The sequence below is a fragment of the Pelophylax lessonae genome, assembly GCF_965119305.1.
Source record: "Pelophylax lessonae genome assembly, chromosome: 13".
Classification (NCBI taxonomy): domain Eukaryota; kingdom Metazoa; phylum Chordata; class Amphibia; order Anura; family Ranidae; genus Pelophylax; species Pelophylax lessonae.
The window spans coordinates 188,689,499-188,707,586 of record NC_138780.1 but is presented as its reverse complement, the minus strand read 5'-3'; the positions used below and the strand labels follow the sequence as shown (position 1 = coordinate 188,707,586).

At 45.2% G+C, this 18,088-nt stretch overlaps 1 protein-coding gene across 1 annotated transcript in view; it reads left to right on the top strand.

The window, feature by feature from the left end:
• PTPN21 (protein tyrosine phosphatase non-receptor type 21) overlaps nucleotides 1-18,088 on the top strand; it is a 77,171-nt gene that overhangs the window by 37,974 nt on the left and 21,109 nt on the right. The window contains exons 7-10 of the mRNA XM_082275316.1: nucleotides 3,086-3,174; nucleotides 4,053-4,140; nucleotides 8,119-8,195; nucleotides 16,830-16,931. Of these exons, the coding sequence (XP_082131442.1) occupies nucleotides 3,086-3,174; nucleotides 4,053-4,140; nucleotides 8,119-8,195; nucleotides 16,830-16,931 (356 nt within the window). The remainder of the gene's footprint in view (nucleotides 1-3,085; nucleotides 3,175-4,052; nucleotides 4,141-8,118; nucleotides 8,196-16,829; nucleotides 16,932-18,088) is intronic.

Below are 18,088 nucleotides of genomic sequence, written 5' to 3'. Positions count from 1 at the left end.
AGGACAAGGTCAGTACCAGGAAAGCAGAGAGTGAAAGGTCTATACCAGGCGAGGTCAGTACCTGGCAAGCAGGCAGAGCAAGATCCAGTAGCAGGCGAGGTCAGTACCAGGGAAACAGGCAGAGGGTAGTCGGAGGCAAGCCAAGGTTGGTATCCAGAATCTACAGAGCAAGGTCAGGAACTAGCCGGGTCAGCAACAGATCAGTCCGATAAAGAAGGAACACCGGTCACGGGAAAGCTGAAGAACATCTAGTGTTTAGCACACATCATAGGCAGCTTGGCGCCAATGTGTGTGGAAGTGCGCACCAATGCGTGCTGGCGCACACAATTGCGCCTATATGTCCGTGCATGCTGGATATTAGCTCGAGTTTTTCTATGTGCTGGTACATGTTCATGAGCTTTAGCTACACGGGAATGAGCATTAGCTGTATATTTGTACATGTGGTGACATGCTGGAATGGATTCATGAGTGACCAATCAGAGGACGGTTTAGTGACATTATGGTTACATATGATAACCTGCAGGAATAGAACCCCTTGTGTGCGAAAGATTTATGGGTGACAGTAGAATGAGTGTTCATTGGACAGATTAGTGACATATTGCAACATGGTTACATCTGGTGACACGCAGGAATGGAGCCCCTTGTATATGAAGGATTTATGAGTGACAGTTCTTATCATAGTTTAATGACCTACTGCAACACATGATGACATGCTGGATTGGAGTACCTCGGGTATAAAGGATTTATGAGTAACAATAGAGTTATGAGTGGTGGTAGAGTGACCAGTCATAGGACAATTTAGAGACCTATGGTTGCATATGGTGACATGTAGGAGTAGAGCCCCTTATGTATGAAGGATTTATGAGTGACAGTTGAGTGAGTGACTGTTCATAGGATGGTTTAGTGACCTATGGTGACATGCAGGACTTGAGCTCCCCTTGTGTGTGAAGGAGTTTTGAGTGATAGTAGAGTGATCGTTCATTGAACAGTTTAGTGATATATTGCTACCTATGGTGGCATGGAGGAATGGAGACCCATGTACAGTTATTGGTGACAGTAGAGTGACCTCTCATAGGATGGTATAGTGGCACCTCATGTATAAATGATTTATGATGGACAGTAGAGTGACCGTTCATAGGATGGTTTAGTGACGCCTGGGGGTTGATTTACTAAAACTGGAGGGTGCAAAATCTGGTGCAGCTCTGCATGGTAGCCAATCTGCTTCTAACTTCAGCTTGTTTAGGTAAAGCATAAGTTCACCTTTGGGAATATGTTTCAGCCAAAGAAGCTGCCGCCTTCGCCTCTGTTTGCTCTGCAACTGCACAGGTGATCAGTTTTGACACCAGCCATTGGATGGTTTGGCAGTTTGGTTGAAAGCACAAGCAATGTGACAGTTAGCATTCCCGGCACATGCCAGGAATATAACGGTTTTTGAAACTGGTAAATCCAGGGCTTTTTTTTTTTTTTTTTTTCAGCTGGAACCTGGTGGAACTCGGTTCCACCACCTCTGGCTCAGGCCCTCCGCTCCCTGCTCACCACTATCACTTGTAAACCCAGAAATCCGGCTTCTCTGTTTACAAGTGACATCTTGTCTCCCAACAGCTGAATTCAGGATGGAGACAAGAGAGATGCAGGTTCCCTCCCTCCCTAAAAGTGAAAGAGGCAGAGCCAACTACAGTATGCAAGGAGGTACAAAAGACTGATGCTTTAGCCTAATACTGCAACAAATGTATGGCATGTAGAAGATGGTGGAGCTTTTAAGGAGGTGGGGAGATTATGGGGGCAGGGTTGCATGAAGAGGTCAGATCTGAAGAGCAGTGAGATGTGGATGGTGATTGCAGAGGTAAGCAGCTGTGAAAGAAGACTCTGTGTGTAGCGCATCTGAACTCTGTACTCTGTATGCAGTGCACCCCCGAACTCTGCACTCTGTGTGTAACCTCTCTCAAACTCTGCACTCTGTACATCAGGGGCGTAACTACAGGGGTTGCAATTGCAACCGGACCCCTTGCTCCTGGGGGCCTGTGCGGCTCCCCTGTACACCTGGATAGGAGGGGCGACGGGGGCAGCATGTAGAGAAATTGCTGTCCTCCTTTTTCCTCCTGTAGCTGCAGGAGGAAAATGGAGGAGATTGGTTCCTCTGTATGCTGCCCCCGCCACTCCTCCTATCCAGTTCACTTGTGTTCTGCTGTCTCTGGGTCCCCTGTGTGCTCCCCTGCTCCCCCCCCCCCAACTATGCTCCCTCCCCTCTCCTGTCAGCTGCTGCAGGGGAAGTGTCACAATAGAGAACCAGGAAGGGGTCAGTAAATATGTAATTTTCCAGCTCCTTCCTTTTCTGAATGGACAGAGTCATAGTCAGTGACATTGTAAAAAAAAATTAATAAAATGATAAAAAATAATACAATTAAAATACCAAAAAATAAAAGCTACTGACAACAGTGGGTGAACTTCCAGGATTGCAAAGGTCACACTTGCAACCGGGTCCTGGCATTCCACCACCGTGGGGAGGACCCAAGATGGCAGGAAGGGGGCCCACTGCAGAACTTTTCGAAAGGGCCCCCGAAACAAGAGTAAAGGGCCCCAGGATCAGTGGGAAGAGCCCAAGGCTTGAAGGGAAGGGGCCCAGGCCAGGTGTCCGGGGGCCCTTCATGGTTTCTTGCACCGGGGCCCTGAAGGATCTAGTTACGCCTCTGCTGTACATAATGCACTCCTGGTATTAAATACACCTTTGAGACCCTCCCACTGTTAGTGACGTTTGACCACACCCACTATTTGATGCGGTTTGGAGGGTGTGATTGTGTGTGTGTGTGGGGGGGGGGGGAGGTTTTGGGGGGTCGTGGTTGAGTTCCTGTACCTATTTTCTAAGAAAAAAAGCCCTGGGTAAATCAGATTTACCAATTCCACTTGAGCTTCAGGAGCAGAGTTCTTGAAAGATGTCACCATTCAAGGAGGAGAAGACCACGGACCCAATCCTAACTCTACAACCAATTGTTTTTTGAGATGGTGGAAGCTTCCACTACAGAGCTGCGATAACTTGTGAATCATTTATGGTCCGCGTGACAATTTTTTTTCCTTTTCTCGTTTCCAGGACAGTCAAGGTACTGACCTCTCTATCGGGGCCTCTCTGACCGGGATCTTTGTGAGACACAAAAATGGCCGTCCACCTGTTTTATTCCGGTAAGCCTTCAAGCTATGGCTGCTTGACCTCAACTCTGTGCACACCCAACCATCACACTTATGTGAGCTTGTGGGATGTCCCATTCCAAAATCATATGCATAAAATCAAGTCCATAGATGTGTATATACTCGAAAGCAGCGGTCACCAACCAGTGGTCTGTATTCCAGGAGAAGATTTTGGTGGTCCCCAGGGGTGCTGCAGCAAATCAAAATTTTGGCAGATGTATACCGCTCAATGTTGTTCTCAATGTGCGCTGACGTCAATACTGTCAGCACACATTGATACCCAATGCCTCCTCTGTAGTTCTGGCTGCTGTGAACTCAGAGGGAGCCGCTGGGAGTAGTGTGGAAGGGGAAGGAGGGGACTTCCAATGGCAGCGCTGATCAGACTGTGGGAAGGAGCACGGAGCCTCGAACACATGGCTCGGTAAGAGGAACCAATCTCCTCCATTTTCCTCCTGCAGCTACAGGAGGAAAAAGGAGGACAGTGATTTCTCTGCATTCTGCCCCCGCTGCCCCTCCCCTCCTATCCAGGTGTACAGGGGAGCCGCCCAGGCCCCCTGGAGCATGGGGCCCGGTTGCAATTGCAACCCCTGTAGTTATGCCCCTGATATAAATAAATAAAAGCTGATCTTTTTATTCACCCCTGTCAGTGTTAATTGGTTTTTCTTATCCGTGGAAACCTGATACATTCTGCTGGAGAGCTTGTGAATTTGAAAAACAACAAACTTACTGGCTGGATCACCATATGGAAATATAAGACAGAAGGTCTATAAAAAAAAAAAAAAATCAAATTTTCCATACTTACAAGCTAAACCATCATAGAGAACCCTTTCCTCACATCTGATCTCATAGGTCTCCCATTCTCTTTTGTGCAGGTGGGCGGACATTGCTAATATGTCCCATAACAAATCATTTTTCACCTTGGAGCTGGCAAGCAAGGAGGAGACCATCCAGTTTCAGACGGTGAGCAGTTCATGTTCTTTATGTTTCTCTCCAGACATGAAACCTGTTGAGTGAAAAAAAGATTCCTTTGCCATTTGAAATAAATGTACGGCAGAAGCACACCAAGCTTACCATATGGCCTATTAGTTTAAATTAGCCAAGTACTGGTACAGGTGCATCAAAGTAAAAAGTGTACAAAAATTCCTAGAAGTGGCTACAGGGCCTCAATCAGGAGGGGGGCAGCTCATACAGATGTAGGGGGCCCGGGTGTCCCAAGGGGCCCAACAGACAAGTTGTTGCTGCTGTTAAGTAGCAACAAGGGGCAGACTGACCCATCGGGCCCTCAGCCAGTAGGGGACCTCATAAGAGGCTTATGGGGATGAAGCCATTGCCGAAACCAAGTTCTGGCAGTGCGCTCCTCTCAGTGCTGTATCCTCAACCCAGGGAGGATTCCTGTTGTCTTCGCTTGCATTCAGTTCTCTGGCTCCCCCGCCCGGTGCCTCGCTCCTGGCCGCCTCGATCATTGCTTGATGAGCCAACGTCGATAATGCAGTCATCGCTAAGGGCGCTGTACAGGCACTGCATAATTTAAGGAAAATATCTGTAGAGCCGCATCACCTCCCAGCTTTGCCCCCCTCCACTCCGGCTGACACTTTTGCTTGCAGCGGCGCCTGAGTTCTCATGGTAAGGTAGCCTTAAAAGAGGTCTTAAATAGGACAAGGGGCTCTGATATAAGGGCAGGAGGGGCCTCTCTGATTTCTGGAGGTGGGGGGACACTGATGTAAAGGGACTGTGAACTAATGGAGGGGTCTCTATTCCGGGGTGCTGAATGCTGATTTAATGGTTGATGATCAACCATTAGATCATCAGTAAGCACCACCCTTCTTATAGACACCCCCCCCTCCATTACTGGGTCCTCCTTTATCATCCCCAGGGGCAGGCTGACCATTTGGGGGGCTGAGCTGGGAGAGCGGAGGCCGAGGCAGTCGCTAGGTGACAGTGGCCCAGTTACTGACGACAGCCCAGGCTTCGCCACTCCTTGCCAAGCCTCCCAGAAGGGTGAAACAATGTGATCTCCGCCATCTGTAACCTTGCTTATCAGTCATGGACTAGCTGAGCTGGACTGGGCTGTCTCTTTGCTGGACTGGGCTGTCTCTTTGCTGGACTGGGCTGTCTCTTTGCTGGACTGGGCTGTCTCTTTGCTGGACTGGGGATGTCTCTTTGAATATATGGGGATGTCTCTTTGAATATATGGGGATGTCTCTTTGCTGCATATATATGAATTTCTTTTCGCAATATGGGGATGCCTCTTTGCTGGATTGGGTTGTCTTTGCTGGATACATGAGGCTGTCTCTTTGCTGGATTGGGATGCCTCTGAGTATATGGGGCTGTCTCTTTGCTGGACTGGGCTGTCTCTTTGCTGGACTGGGCTGTCTCTTTGCTGGACTGGGCTGTCTCTTTGCTGGACTGGGCTGTCTCTTTGCATATATTGGGATGTCTCTTTGAATATATGGGAATGTCTTTTCGCAATATAGGGATGCCTCTTTGCTGGATTGTGCTGTCTTTGCTGGATATATGAGGCTGTCTCTTTGCTGGATGGGGATGTCTCTGAGTATATTGGGCTGTCTCTCCAAGGAGTCCACTGCTTCCACTCATAGAGCAAGGGCTCTTCTCTGCAGCATATTGCCTGGGACAGGCTTTTCTACTCAGGCTGTGGCTGCTTTAAGAAGAATTATGTCACGTTATGTTGTCTCCCCGCCATCTGTTTGAACCCCTAAAAGCTTGCACCACCGCGCCTCAACCGCTTGCCTTGTGCATGGTTACAGAGCAGATGTGGCACAGCCCCATATACTTGAATGGGTTGCATTCAGTGGGCGGTGTTGCATGCCGCAAAGCAAGTATACAACCCCGCCCATCTGTCTTTGCAGCTGAAGGGCATGTCAGTTGTATAGGGTGGTAAAAAAAGTGATTCCGCCTCCTGTTTTTACTGCCCCCCCCCCTCCAGCCACAAAGGCACAAGAAATGTAAAATAGGGCATGACAGGTCCACTTTACAGTGAGATCTGGGGGTCTGTAAGTCCCCAGATCTCGCCTCTAGGCTGGAGATCCTAAAATAAAAAATAAAAAAATGATCTTGGCTTCCCAGCCATGGCAACGGCAGTATTTACAACGGCCATGGCCGGACGTGACGTAACAACATCGTGCCCGGCCTCCGAAGGTCATAGAAATGACCGGGGACCATCTGGTCCTTGGTCAGCTCTATGGTAAACAGCCGCCGCCAGCCGATTCATTCTCCAGTTTGCCAATCGCACGGGGTGAGCCGGTAGAAGCAGCGGTGGGAGGGAGGAAATGTTCCCTCCCACTGCCTGTAAAAAAGATCAAACGGTTGAACAGCGGCTATAATTGTTTTAACAGTGCAGGGAATTGCCATCTGAAAAAGAAGATATCTGAATGATACCTGTAGCTGCGCCCATCATTTAGATATCCCCACTCAAAATCCATGACGTCCTATGTAGTGATCGACCGATATCGTTTTTTTTTATTACCGATACCGATATTTTGGTCATTGGATATCGGTATCGGTCGATATTCGCCGATATTTTGGGACATTTAAAAAATGTATTTATTTTTTTTTCACAGGTACTCTTGTGGAGGGATCTGAGGGTCTAAAAGACCCCAAACCCCTCCTCTGCACTTGAAAGCATTCAAAACGCCAAGTTTGGCTGTTTTGAATGCTCGCATTTTTTTGAATTTGGCGCCGAGGACCCAGAAGTGATGTCATTACATCACTTCCGGATATTTTACGTGGAGACCCGATCAGAGCCGAATGCGGCTTTGATCTGGACTTCGGCAGCTGTGCAGGTAGGATGCCCGGGTCTCCCGGTGGGATGGGAGACCCCGGGCGAGCCGCAGAAGGTGGTGGGAGGGGGGTGGGGACATCCCCTCCCGCTCCTTGTAATGACAGCTGAGCGGCTTCTCAGCCGCATCGGATGTCATTACAAGATAGCCGACCATCGGCTTTGGACGCCGGTACCGGGGTGATGCCTCTAGCAGCAATATCGGTGACCTCAGGTGCCGATTTCGATATATCAGGGGAAAGTGCATATCGGCCCCCGATATAACGGTGTTGCCGATAATCGGTCGATCTCTAGTCCTATGACATCGTTGGGCGGGAAGTGTTTAAAAATCCCTATAATGCACTGCAAGCAGAATCCACAGAGTTCCTCACAGGGTTACTGGGAGTGTATTGTCTGTAGCCTGTGCTGTTTAATTTCTTCCTCTACGTCCTGAATCACCAACCACGTGTAGAATTCCAAAGCAGATTAGAATCTGACTGATGGCCAGAAGGAACTTCTAAGAACTGAAATGCTGATGGTTTCTGTATGTCTGAGACAAGGAGCCTTCAGTGGGAATGCCTGTCCTGTTCCACATGTAGGGGCTCCCAGATTCTCCAAGACAGGGTTTCTCAACCAGGGTTCCTCCGGAGGTTGCTAGGGGTTCCTTGAGCAATGGGCAATTTCTCCCTCTTAGATAAGTTCCCCCTGACACCATTGATCTTTTTAGCTATCTGGAAGAAGGTAATTCTTCCCAACGTCCACAAGTGTAAGGAGCATTTATCCCACTGACCATCACACTAATGTATCATGAGTTGTAGATATAGTCATTTTTAGCAGGGGTTCCCTGAGACCTGAAAATTATTTCAAGGGTTCCTTTGTGTTGAAAAGGTTGAAAAAGGCTCCTCCAGGGTATGGAGGAGGGTAGACTTTTGTAAGCTACAGTAATGGCAGGATGATAAACAGAGTACTGAGCAGATCGGGTGTGCTCCCGTTGTGCGTCTCATGGTTCCATTTTCACTTTTCAATGAAGCGTTCCTTTAAGGATGGAATTTGGCACGGCCTGGTTACCTGGCAGGTCTCACAGGCTGTGCTTTGGTTTTAGCGGATGCTGGACGATACACGCTTCCTTTTTCCAATAACATTTCCTGTTTTTGCTCTCTTAGGAAGACATGGAAACGGCCAAATACGTGTGGAGGATGTGCGTGGCCCGGCACAAGTTCTACAGAATGAACTGCAACCTGTGAGTACCCTCAACCCAAAGGTTTCCAGTCTTTTCCTCTGCATTCCATGAAATGGGGACCCGGGGCCCCTTCTAAGCTCTGCTTCTTCCTTAACCCCTTGTCTACCATCGTACGTTCATAAAGGGCATGGGATACAAAGGGCTAAAGCAAGCCTGGTATCGATATTTAACAGCCGGGAAAGGGCTTTCCAATAATAGTGATCTGGCTGTAGAACCACCCAATCATTTTTTGGTGCTCTGAAGGTCCCCCACCTGCTGATAGTGGCACCCATGGTGGTTGCCAGGCCCTCTCATTTACATACACTTTAATTCAAATGTCACTAGGTCATAGTTGTAAAAATAAACTGGTCTTCTGTAAGCCTAGGTCAGTGATGGTGAACCTGGGCACCCCAGATGTTTTGGAACTATATTTCCCATGATGCTCAACTAGACTGCAGAGTGCATGAGCATCATGGGAAATATAGTTCCAAAACATCTGGGGTGCAAAGGTTCACCATCACTGGCCTAGGTTAATATCTACCGTACTTGTGTCAGGCAATCTTCCATATTCCCATCGCACACGTTGCTGGAATAGGCTCTAAAAAGATGGATACTGCAACAACCTCCAGGCAGGCACTGGAACATATTCAGTCAAGTGTAGACCATTCGCCAACCACAAATCCTTAAATTGCGTTCAAATGGTTCTTTATTAAAGAATAATCACATTGAAAGGTGCAGCGTTTCGGAGCCACGCAGGACCCCTTTCATGAGGCATGTGATCATCACATGCCCGACAAAGGTGTCCTGTGCGGCCTAGAAACGTTGCACTTTCTTGTTTGTAATGTGATCATTTTGTAATAAAGAACCATTTGAACGCAATTCGAGGATTTGTGGTGCTGGAGATTATCTACACCTACCTGTGTCGGGAACGCTTGCAAAATTGCATGCTTTCCTGACACTCTGAAAAGTGCGCTGCCATTTAGCAGATGCATAGCGGTACCATTGATTGATATTGGCATCCCCCAAACATCTGCAAATACACGTGGTTTCACACTCGTCAAACTATGTGGTGCTGCTGCACCATGTGATTTGGTGTGGCATGTTTTTGAAAAAGAGTCAGGGACGTAACGCGTAGGACAACCCTTTTGAATGGGCTGCATTATAGGTAATTTGCAGAAACGTGCCCGCACTTGTAGGTTTGAACCAACCCTCGATAGGAGTTGGAGGACTGAAATAATAACGCAAATTTTTTTTTTTTTGCTACACCCCCCCGCCACCTTTTTGTGGGAGGAATAGTGCCCAATTGTTGGTATTAGTGGGAGGAATAGTGCCCAATTGTTGGTATTAGTGGGGGGAATAGTGCCCCATCCTTGGTATTAGTGGGGGGAATAGTGCCCCGTCCTTGGTATTATTGGGGGGAATAGAGCCTCGTCCTTGGTATTAGTGGGAGGAATAGTGCCCCATCATTGGTATTAGTGGAAGAAATAGTGCCCAATTGTTGGTATTAGTGGGAGGAATAGTGTCCCATCATTGGTATTAGTGGGAGGACTAGTGCCCCCATCAATGGTATTAGTGGGAGGAATAGTGCCCCATCATTGACATTAGTGGGAGGAATAGTAACCCATCATTGGTATTAGTGGAAGGAAAAGTGCCCAATTGTTGGCATTAGTGGGAGGAATAGTGCCCCATCATTGGTATTAGTGGGAGGAAAAGTGCCCCATCATTGGCATTAGTGGGAGGAATAGTGCCCCATCATTGGTATTAGTGGGAGGAATAGTGCCCCATCATTGGTATTAGTGGGAGGAATAGTGCCCCATCATTTGTATTAATGGGAGGAATAGTGCCCCATCATTGGTATTAATGGGAGGAATAGTGCCCCATCATTGGTATTAATGGGAGGAATAGTGCCCCATCATTGGTATTAGTGGGAGGAATAGTGGCGCATCATTGGTATTAATGGGAGGAATAGTGCCCCATCATTGGTATTAATGGGAGGAATAGTGCCCTATAATAGGTATTAGTTGGAGGAATAGTGCCCCATCATTGGTATTAGTGGCAGGAATAGTGCCCCATCATTGGTATTAGTGGGAAAAATGGTGCCCCATAATTGGCATTAGTGGGAGGAATAGTGGCCCATCATTGGTATTAATGGGAGGAATAGTGGCCCATCATTGGTATTAATGGGAGGAATAGTGCCCCATCATTGGTATAAATGGGAGGAATAGTGCCCCATCATTGGTATTAGTGGGAGGAATAGTGCCCCATCATTGGTATTAATGGGAGGAATAATGCCCCATCATTGGTATTAGTTGGAGGAATAGTGCCCCATCATTGGTATTAGTGGGGGGAATAGTGCCTCGTCCTTGGTATTAGTGGGAGGAATAGTGCCCATCATTGGTATTAGTGGAAGAAATAGTGCCCAATTGTTGGTATTAGTGGGAGGAATAGTGCCCCATCAATGGTATTAGTGGGAGGAATAGTGCCCCATCATTGGTGTCAGTGGGAGGAATAGTGCCCCATCATTGGTATTAATGGAAGTGATAGTCCCCCATCATTGGTATTAGTGGGAGGAATAGTGCCCCATCATTGGTATTAGTGGAAGAAATAGTGCCCAATTGTTGGTATTAGTGGGAGGAATAGTGTCCCATCATTGGTATTAGTGGGAGGACTAGTGCCCCCATCAATGGTATTAGTGGGAGGAATAGTGCCCCATCATTGACATTAGTGGGAGGAATAGTAACCCATCATTGGTATTAGTGGAAGGAAAAGTGCCCAATTGTTGGCATTAGTGGGAGGAATAGTGCCCCATCATTGGTATTAGTGGGAGGAAAAGTGCCCCATCATTGGCATTAGTGGGAGGAATAGTGCCCCATCATTGGTATTAGTGGGAGGAATAGTGCCCCATCATTGGTATTAGTGGGAGGAATAGTGCCCCATCATTTGTATTAATGGGAGGAATAGTGCCCCATCATTGGTATTAATGGGAGGAATAGTGCCCCATCATTGGTATTAATGGGAGGAATAGTGCCCCATCATTGGTATTAGTGGGAGGAATAGTGGCGCATCATTGGTATTAATGGGAGGAATAGTGCCCCATCATTGGTATTAATGGGAGGAATAGTGCCCTATAATAGGTATTAGTTGGAGGAATAGTGCCCCATCATTGGTATTAGTGGCAGGAATAGTGCCCCATCATTGGTATTAGTGGGAAAAATGGTGCCCCATAATTGGCATTAGTGGGAGGAATAGTGGCCCATCATTGGTATTAATGGGAGGAATAGTGGCCCATCATTGGTATTAATGGGAGGAATAGTGCCCCATCATTGGTATAAATGGGAGGAATAGTGCCCCATCATTGGTATTAGTGGGAGGAATAGTGCCCCATCATTGGTATTAATGGGAGGAATAATGCCCCATCATTGGTATTAGTTGGAGGAATAGTGCCCCATCATTGGTATTAGTGGGGGGAATAGTGCCTCGTCCTTGGTATTAGTGGGAGGAATAGTGCCCATCATTGGTATTAGTGGAAGAAATAGTGCCCAATTGTTGGTATTAGTGGGAGGAATAGTGCCCCATCAATGGTATTAGTGGGAGGAATAGTGCCCCATCATTGGTGTCAGTGGGAGGAATAGTGCCCCATCATTGGTATTAATGGAAGTGATAGTCCCCCATCATTGGTATTAGTGGGAGGAATAGTGCCCCATCATTGGTATTAGTGGAAGAAATAGTGCCCAATTGTTGGTATTAGTGGGAGGAATAGTGTCCCATCATTGGTATTAGTGGGAGGACTAGTGCCCCCATCAATGGTATTAGTGGGAGGAATAGTGCCCCATCATTGACATTAGTGGGAGGAATAGTAACCCATCATTGGTATTAGTGGAAGGAAAAGTGCCCAATTGTTGGCATTAGTGGGAGGAATAGTGCCCCATCATTGGTATTAGTGGGAGGAAAAGTGCCCCATCATTGGCATTAGTGGGAGGAATAGTGCCCCATCATTGGTATTAGTGGGAGGAATAGTGCCCCATCATTGGTATTAGTGGGAGGAATAGTGCCCCATCATTTGTATTAATGGGAGGAATAGTGCCCCATCATTGGTATTAATGGGAGGAATAGTGCCCCATCATTGGTATTAATGGGAGGAATAGTGCCCCATCATTGGTATTAGTGGGAGGAATAGTGGCGCATCATTGGTATTAATGGGAGGAATAGTGCCCCATCATTGGTATTAATGGGAGGAATAGTGCCCTATAATAGGTATTAGTTGGAGGAATAGTGCCCCATCATTGGTATTAGTGGCAGGAATAGTGCCCCATCATTGGTATTAGTGGGAAAAATGGTGCCCCATAATTGGCATTAGTGGGAGGAATAGTGGCCCATCATTGGTATTAATGGGAGGAATAGTGGCCCATCATTGGTATTAATGGGAGGAATAGTGCCCCATCATTGGTATAAATGGGAGGAATAGTGCCCCATCATTGGTATTAGTGGGAGGAATAGTGCCCCATCATTGGTATTAATGGGAGGAATAATGCCCCATCATTGGTATTAGTTGGAGGAATAGTGCCCCATCATTGGTATTAGTGGGGGGAATAGTGCCTCGTCCTTGGTATTAGTGGGAGGAATAGTGCCCATCATTGGTATTAGTGGAAGAAATAGTGCCCAATTGTTGGTATTAGTGGGAGGAATAGTGCCCCATCAATGGTATTAGTGGGAGGAATAGTGCCCCATCATTGGTGTCAGTGGGAGGAATAGTGCCCCATCATTGGTATTAATGGAAGTGATAGTCCCCCATCATTGGTATTAGTGGGAGGAATAGTGCCCTATCATTAGTATCAGTGGCAGGAATTCTTTCCCACTATTGGTGTCAGCGGGAGGAATAGTGCCTCATATTATTGGGAAGAAAAGTGCCCCAAGGGCTGGATGAAGGCAAGCAAAGGGCCGCCGTTTGGGGACCACTGGTGTACAGTATGTGGTGGTTGTTCAGTAAAGACCATTCATTCCAAAAATGATTGTTAAAAGCAAGGGGAATGTTGAACTATTTTCGAATGACATTCAAAGGTTCTGAAAATTTTTGTACGATTTTTTATTTTTTCTAAGATCTACTAGTAGTGTATACCAAGTACAGGGTGACAGCCTATGTGACCGCTATTATAGCCAGCAGCTGTTGTCTCTCTGGGTCCCACATGTGCTCTGTATGTAAACAGATGGGGACAAGTGCAGGACAGGGAGCCTTTGTGGGTCCGGCAGCCACCTGTCCCCCCTCCTCCCCTCTGTAGATGGGTTCTTGTCCCTTGTATAAAGGAGCCTTTTTCTCTGGGACATCTGTGCTGGTCCTTGTGTCACTATGAAGGGTTCACAGCTGCAGCCAAGAGCCGTCAATAAATCAGCTGCTAAACTGAGAGTTTAGTATCACTTATATGTAGAAATCACCCCACTGGTGTCTCTTACGCTGTTCTTTATCCTTGAGTAAACCTACCACCTCAACCTGCTAGCTGGTCTGCAATTAAGGCATGCTCACTGCAAGCTTGATTTCAGCTTTCATCTGGTGTGTTGTAACTTAAATCATTAATAAACCACATTAAATATTTAATGATTTAATGTTAGCCAGAGGTTGGACGGTGGACAATATTATTTAGCGGGAAAATTCCTAATGGGGATCTGAGAAATGGGGGTGGTAGTGATTCTGCATTTTGAATTTACAATTGTGACTGATCTCATTTATTACATTCAATTTGTGATATTTTTGTTCTTTTTCCAGTGAGCTAAAAATGAATTCTTGCATGTGAATATTTAGCATTTGCCTTCTGAGCCAGCAGGTGGAGCATTAGGCTAGTTTTCACATTTTGCACAAACTTTATACATTAGTGATACGTTAATGGAAAGTCTGTTTTACAGAGCTTTATAGCTCAAGGCAGAATTTACACACATAGATGGATGACTCGTTTAAAGGGGACACCTCCCTTGGATGGCTCTGACTGAGGTCTCAGACTTGCAAAACCAACCTTGAGGCAGGCAACTGCTGCTGTGCAGTTTAATAGAAAACCCATAGTGCTCCGGGAACCCTTTGTCATGTATTAAATGTTCATTTGTAAAACTGAGATTATGTGCATTTTAAAAGAGAAAAAAAAAAAAAATATATATATATATATATATTACAGTGCCTTGCGAAAGTATTCGGCCCCCTTGAACTTTGCGACCTTTTGCCACATTTCAGGCTTCAAACATAAAGATATAAAACTGTAATTTTTTGTGAAGAATCAACAAGTGGGACACAATCATGAAGTGGAACGAAATTTATTGGATATTTCAAACTTTTTTAACAAATAAAAAACTGAAAAATTGGGCGTGCAAAATTATTCAGCCCCCTTAATTTAATACTTTGTAGCGCCACCTTTTGCTGCGATTACAGCTGTAAGTCGCTTGGGGTATGTCTCTATCAGTTTTGCACATCGAGAGACTGAAATTTTTGCCCATTCCTCCTTGCAAAACAGCTCGAGCTCAGTGAGTTTGGATGGAGAGCGTTTGTGAACAGCAGTTTTCAGTTCTTTCCACAGATTCTCGATTGGATTCAGGTCTGGACTTTGACTTGGCCATTCTAACACCTGGATATGTTTATTTGTGAACCATTCCATTGTAGATTTTGCTTAATGTTTTGGATCATTGTCTTGTTGGAAGACAAATCTCCCTCCCAGTCTCAGGTCTTTTGCAGAATCCATCAGGTTTTCTTCCAGAATGGTCCTGTATTTGGCTCCATCCATCTTCCCATCAATTTTAACCATCTTCCCTGTCCCTGCTGAAGAAAAGCAGGCCCAAACCATGATGCTGCCACCACCATGTATGACAGTGGGGATGGTGTGTTCAGGGTGATGAGCTGTGTTGCTTTTACGCCAAACATAACGTTTTGCATTGTTGCCAAAAAGTTTGATTTTGGTTTCATCTGACCAGAGCACCTTCTTCCACATGTTTGGTGTCTCCCAGGTGGCTTGTGGCAAACTTTAAATGACACATTTTATGGATATCTTTAAGAAATGGCTTTCTTCTTGCCACTCTTCCATAAAGGGCAGATTTGTGCAGTATACGACTGATTGTTGTCCTATGGACAGAGTCTCCCACCTCAGCTGTAGATCTCTGCAGTTCATCCAGAGTGATCATGGGCCTCTTGGCTGCATCTCTGATCAGTCTTCTCCTTGTATGAGCTGAAAGTTTAGAGGGACGGCCAGGTCTTCGTAGATTTGCAGTGGTCTGATACTCCTTCCATTTCATTATTATCGCTTGCACAGGGCTCCTTGGGATGTTTAAAGCTTGGGAAATCTTTTTGTATCCAAATCCGGCTTTAAACTTCTCCACAACAGTATCTCGGACCTGCCTGCTGTGTTCCTTGTTCTTCATGATGCTCTCTGCGCTTAAAACGGACCTCTGAGACTATCACAGTGCAGGTGCATTTATACAGAGACTTGATTACACAAAGGTGGATTCTATTTATCATCATTAGTCTTTTAGGTCAACATTGGATCATTCAGAGATCCTCACTGAACTTCTGGAGAGAGTTTGCTGCACTGAAAGTAAAGGGGCTGAATAATTTTGCACGGTTTTATATCTTTATGTTTGAAGCCTGAAATGTGGCAAAAGGTCGCAAAATCAAGGGGGCCGAATACTTTTGCAAGGCACTGTATATGTATGTGTATATATATATATATATATATATATATATATATATATATATAGGACTTTGATTATGTTAGAGTGAATATAAAATATAAGCTGGTACCTACATCCCATGAATTGTTAACAAAAAATGTGTGTATTTTGGGACTAAAAAGCCCAAAAGCTGAAAAAGAGGAAAAACGGGAGGGAGGGAGGGAGGGAGGAAAGAGGGGAACAGGCAAGGGAAAAAAGGAGGGAGGAAGAAGAGGAAGGAGGCTAAAGGGATTTTACTGGTACAGTGAAAGATAGGCATAGGTAGAGTTAAAGCATTTTATTATTGCTCAAAATATAAAAATGACAATCAATATTTAGCATTGTAATTATGATAAAAAGATCTCTCTATGACAATAGGCCTAGGAAGCATAAAGCTGTACATAGGCCTTGCCATATATGTGTGTGTGTGTGTGTGTGTGTATGTATATATATATATATATATATATATATATATATATATATATATATATATATATATATATATATATATATATATATAATATATGTCTTCAAAAAGTTTCCATACCTTTTTTTTATTTTTAATGTTAAAAATAAATAAAAGTTCAAACTTTTTGAAGAACAGGCACTGAATTCCAGACACTGCCACCAGATATTGGGGTTGATTTACTAAAGGCAAATCCACTTGGAAGTGCAGTCGCTGTAGATCTAAGGGGAACATGCAAGGAAAATAAAAAAAATAGCATTTTTGCTTGCACATGATTGGATGACAGAAATCAGCAGAGCTTCCCCTCATTTATGTTCTACAGCAACTGCACTTCACAAGTGCATTTGCAGTGCACAGGGGATTTGCCTTGAGTAAATAAACCCCATGGTATCATTAGCTTTAGGTATTTGGGAACCTCACAGGTGATCCCAGGGTTCTAAACATAGATAGGCCTATGGCTCAGGAGTAACTGTCCTTTTATCTTCCTCATCTCTGTATGTCTTTGTCCTCAGGGATGCCCCTGATCCTCCTCCTGTGGATGGGCCACAGAAATCTCTCTCCCTTCTCTCCTTCCAACGTTTCCCAATTCTCTCTCGTCCTTCTCTGCCCAAAGGGTGAGCTGGAACAACCCTCCTAAACAGAGGAAGTCTGTGCCTGCCGCTTACCCTCATCCGTTCCCTCCTGTACTAATGTAACAATGAGAAACTGCCACTTACCTTCATCCTTTTTCCCCGTACTAAAGTAAGAATGAGAAACTGCCAATTGCTCTAACCCTTTCTTGTTTGTACAATTGTAACAATATGCAACTGCCACTTATCTTTATCACTTCCCTCCTGTACTTTTATAGCAGTGGGGAACTGCCATTTACTGTCAGCCTTTTCTTTTTGTACTAATGTAACAACGAGAAACTGCCACTTACTCAAACTCTTTCTTTTCTGTATAATTGTAGCAAGAGCAACTGCTACTTATCTTTATCATTTCCCTCCTGTACTAAAGTAACCGAGCAGCTGCCTCTTTTTCCTTTATCAGTTCCCTCCTGTACTTATTTAACAATGAGGAACTGCCATTTACCCTCATCCCTTCCTCCTATACGAATATAACGATGAGCTTCTATCACTTGCCCTCATACTTTCTCTCCCATCCTAATATAATAATAAGCAGCTGCCACTTAGCTTCATCATTTCCCTCCTGTACTAATGCATCAATGGGGAACTGCCATTTACTCTCATCATAATGTAACAATGAAGAACTCCAACTTAATTTCATCTTTCCCCTGCTGAATTAATGTAACCATAATGAATGCTGCTTATCCTCATCCTCTCCCTTCTGCACTAATGTAATAATGATCAACTGCCATGTAGCAATGTTCAACTGCCACTTACCATAATCTTTTCTTTTTTCCTTATGCACTAATGTAGCAATGTTCAACTGCCACTTACCATAATCTTTTCCTTATGCACTAATGTAACAATGTTCAACTGCCACTTAACTTCTTTTCTCTTCTCCTTCTGCATTAATGTAACCATGTTCAACTGCCACTTACCATCTTGTCTTTTCTACTTCTGCACGAATGCAACAATGATCAACTGCCATGTAACAATGATCAACTGCTCTTACCGTCATCTTTTCTCTTCTTCTGCACTAATGTAACAATGTTCAACTGCCACTTACCAAAATCTTTTTTCTTTTATCCTCCTGCATTAATGTGACCATGTTCAACTGCCACTTACCATCATCTTTTCTCTTCTTCTTCTGCATTAATTTAACCATG